This window comes from Etheostoma spectabile, chromosome 1 (assembly GCF_008692095.1).
Source record: "Etheostoma spectabile isolate EspeVRDwgs_2016 chromosome 1, UIUC_Espe_1.0, whole genome shotgun sequence".
NCBI classification, from domain to species: domain Eukaryota; kingdom Metazoa; phylum Chordata; class Actinopteri; order Perciformes; family Percidae; genus Etheostoma; species Etheostoma spectabile.
The window spans coordinates 17,165,752-17,169,660 of NC_045733.1; the positions used below are offsets into that span (position 1 = coordinate 17,165,752).

The following is a 3,909-nucleotide window of genomic DNA, read 5'->3' on the forward strand; positions in this document are numbered from 1 at the left end:
TGTGTGTGTGTGTGTGTGTGTGTGTGTGTGTTTGTCTCCATATCTGCCCATGAACATGTTGGTACATGTGAAACATTCATAGATTGTGAATGTGGCCAGCAAGATAGTGTGTGTGAAGATCAGTAGCCTTACGGACATTTTTAACAGATTTTTTACAAAAAACATGTCTATTTGCAGGGAGAATGTACAGAGAATGTACGGAGAATACATGGTTTACCATCTGGCTTACGTTTTAGCACCTCCTTGGCTTTTAAACAGAGATAAAAAAAACTCTTTCTCATATCCCTGACCCCTGTATTTATTTATCTTTATTATCATTATCTATTGTTTGAGTTTTGTAGTTCATCTTTTTACTCTCATTATGACTCCAACACAACTCTGCAACTATTCATTCTTAAACTCTGAAGCTGATGTCTTTATTGCTGTTTTTATTTTGTAAATTGTTGTGTGGTTTGTGATGTATATTCGGATTTGATGTCTTTCTGCTGCATACAAATTGCCCTTCTGGGACAAACAAAATAAACTGAACTGAACTGAGAATATGAACATACTGGATCTCCTCCTGAGGCAAATGAAATGGCCTGCATGGGGTGGTGGGCAATCTTCTAAGGATGAGGAAAAATGAGAGAGAGAAAAACAGAAGCTATTCAATGCATCAATAATTCAGACGTATTACAGTTATAATTTGGTTAAGCGTGCTGAAGCTGTCACCTGTAAGGAGGAGGCAGCGATTAGAGTCATGCTGTCTGTTGAGACTGTGAGGATGCTCCTGCTCCCAGAAAACTGTAGGTTGATTTGACCCAGAAGAGCAGACAGTCCCTTGCATACAGGCTGATGATGACAAAAATCAGTTATTCTAGTTGTGTCTGTGTTGATTGCTGTGTGTGTGTGTGTGTGTGTGTGTGTGTGTGTGTGTGTGTGTGTGTGTGTGTGTGTGTGTGTGTGTGTGTGTGTGTGTGTGTGTGTGTGTGTGTGTGTGTGTGTGTGTGTGTGTGTCTTACCATTTTAGTTTTCACTGCTCTCTTGGCTGATACCCTCTCACATAGTCTGCTGATTGCCTCACTGTGCATGTGTACACACACACACAAACACACACAAAACACAGAGATACCTTTGTAAATGTGTGATCCAGTGTGCCCTGCTAACATGTGACTTGCATGAGAACATGAGGAAAGAAACTACATTACAAGAAGCTTATCCACAGTATATCAGTGACATAAAGTGTAATGCAACATACAACGAGCAAAGGTATTGTCAGCAACATGTACTTGACGTATCAAGTAAATATCAGTGAGCCCTTGCCTGTTTAGGTAAAGCTATACTTACGAAAATATAGAAATGAAAAGGAGATTGATTAGACTATTAAAACACTGACTGATCTATGATATGAATGGCTACAAAAAAAGCTCCTGGAATGTGTGCTGATATGAAGGCTGTAATCTTCAAAGCTCTGCAGTTGTGTTTTCAGAGAGCTGACGCTTGGGTAGAGAGGCCAAACCAATCAAACATCCACACACACCACACACACACACACCACACACACACCACACACACACACACCACACACACACACACACACACCACACACCACACACACGTAAGTAACATCCCACTATAGGAAACAAGACTCTTTTTTTTCCAGGAAGTGCTTTTCTTCTCTTGAAAACAAATGTAATGTAAGATTGAGGTCTCGCTCCCTCTCTCTCTCTAAATAAGACTATGAGAGATCATTAGGAGGAAATTCATCTAATTAGATTTTCTGCCCCATCATTCAGCAGTGTTGTTGTGAACAGAAGTAGCTGTGTCCTTCGGCCTTATGGCATCCAGCACAAGGATGTCAATATCAAATGAGGAGAAAGCCCGGTTTATGAAACATTATAAATTTAATTGATTTCCCCCTTTGAAACCTTTTTCAAATAAACACATGTGTGCTTGGGACTATATGTTATAAAACAGTTTCTTTCCATACAGTAGAGAGAGAGAGAGAGAGAAAGCAGATGTGTGTGTGTGTGTGTGTGTGTGTGTGTGTGTGTGTGTGTGTGTGTGTGTGTGTGTGTGTGTGTGTGTGTGTGTGTGTGGTGTGTGTGTGTGTGTGTGTGTGTGTGTGTGTGGGGTGTGTGAGAGTGTGTGTGTGTGGTGTGTGTGTGTGTGTGTGTGTGTGGAGTGTGTGAGAGTGTGAGAGTGTGGTGTGTGTGTGTGTGTGTGTGTGTGTGTGTGTGTGTGTGTGTGTGTGTGTGTACACGGTGGTAGTGGGAAGACCTCCTACCGTGTGACTTTCATTCTCGTATCAAAGTCGAGGGTTCTCATGGACTGGGTCACCTCCACACTACCCATGTACTAGAAAAACACAACAAAACACCAGTTACTCATGGATTGCAATTTAAAATAATATATCTAGAAACATAATAAAAGTCTTAAGGGATCTTAGACAGAGTGCTTATGTGGGCAATGTTTCCGGCCTGTTTCACTTAACTTAACTTAAAAGGTAACTTTGTTTTTTGTTGTGACCCTATTTCCCTATGTTTTTGTGTTTAAGTGACTGATGGGAACAAGAATCTTTGAAATGGGCCCAGAATAAACAAGATTGCTGCAGCCGCCAGTCTGCAAAACAAGATAAAGTTAGTGGGCAATTGCGGACCTTTAATTTATGTCAGAAAAGTGCTTGTTTTGCCATTGACATGTTAAGATTATTGTTTCAAGTGTCTAAAACATTATAAAAAAGATCTCCGTAGAAATAGACATTTCTGTTAAAGAGTAAGAGCCTCTTTTTAAACATAAAAACATCCCCCTAAACCCACCAGACTCCATGCAAACATATATTAATTTTATCATTGGAAAACACACCCTTCAAAATTGACAAACAAAGTCATTTGGGTTAGTCTTTCCACTGTTCCAACAATCACCACTCTGGTTTGGCTGGAATAAACCCTTAATGGACCTATTTAAAAGTGGAAATATGCTGGCTCTATACACCCTAGAAGTATTGATTATTTAAATTATTATTTCATTTTGTGCTCCTACTATGACTCAAGCAATTCACTTCTGGCGTCTGGTTTGAAACCGCCGCTATGCAGATGACAGCCAACTATACATCTGTAGTTCCTAATGACCTCAAAAATCTAAATTGATTAACACCTGCTCAAGAAACATTGTAAATACTGGAGCAGATTGGATCAAAGAAAGACAAAGTTTTAAGTGGACTTGGCGACAGGTTTAATCTATGGCAGAATGTTTAGGTAACATTTACTGTATACTGCATTTTCCCAGGGAATAGCAAAAATCAAACCTCATTTTTCTGATATTGCAAATTTCTGTCATGCTTTTATTTTCTCTCTTCATGACTGTTGCAGCAATCAATAACAACCTACTTAAGAAAATCAAGTAAACAAGACTAAGAGTAAGGCTGTACTAAATGTTACATCAGCATGCTAATATGCTGGCAGGAACAATGCTACCATGCTGATGCTTTGCAGATTTAATGTTCACCATCTTAGTTTAATATGCTAACATATGCTTACTAGACCAAAATACAAACTACAACTGAGGCTGAAAGTCGTTGGTTTTTCAGGGATTGGTCATTAATCAAAGCAAATTGATGATGGCAAATAAAAAATTAAAGGTGCCCTGCCACACAAAACTGTTTTTACTTGTTTTTTTGTTTTTTAATATCGTAGGTCTATATATGTTTGTGTTTTGTTGTGAATGTGAAAATGAATTGCTATCTCCTCTGCCAGCTCTAGCCACAGGAAAGAAAAAAGCAGAGAAATCAGGCCAATTACAAAAGCTGGTCAGTCTGATGTCATGTTGCCTGAACTCATTAGTATTCATGAGCTTGCACAGTTGCGCTAGTTAAAGGATGCTGATAGCCAGGCTCTTATTGGGTAGCTGTTAGCCAATCAGGGTCAAGCA

At 39.3% G+C, this 3,909-nt stretch overlaps 1 protein-coding gene across 3 annotated transcripts in view; it reads right to left on the reverse strand.

The window, feature by feature from the left end:
* LOC116703619 (SHC-transforming protein 3) overlaps nt 1-3,909 on the reverse strand; it is an 11,763-nt gene that overhangs the window by 5,283 nt on the left and 2,571 nt on the right. For 2 of the 3 annotated variants that reach the window (XM_032538503.1, XM_032538669.1), the window contains exons 4-7: nt 2,267-2,337; nt 1,002-1,062; nt 712-831; nt 552-605 (exon numbers count right to left, since the gene is read on the reverse strand). In XM_032538503.1, coding sequence (XP_032394394.1) covers nt 552-605; nt 712-831; nt 1,002-1,062; nt 2,267-2,337 — 306 coding nt within the window. The remainder of the gene's footprint in view (nt 1-551; nt 606-711; nt 832-1,001; nt 1,063-2,266; nt 2,338-3,909) is intronic. The other variant, XM_032538591.1, reaches the window with a different exon arrangement.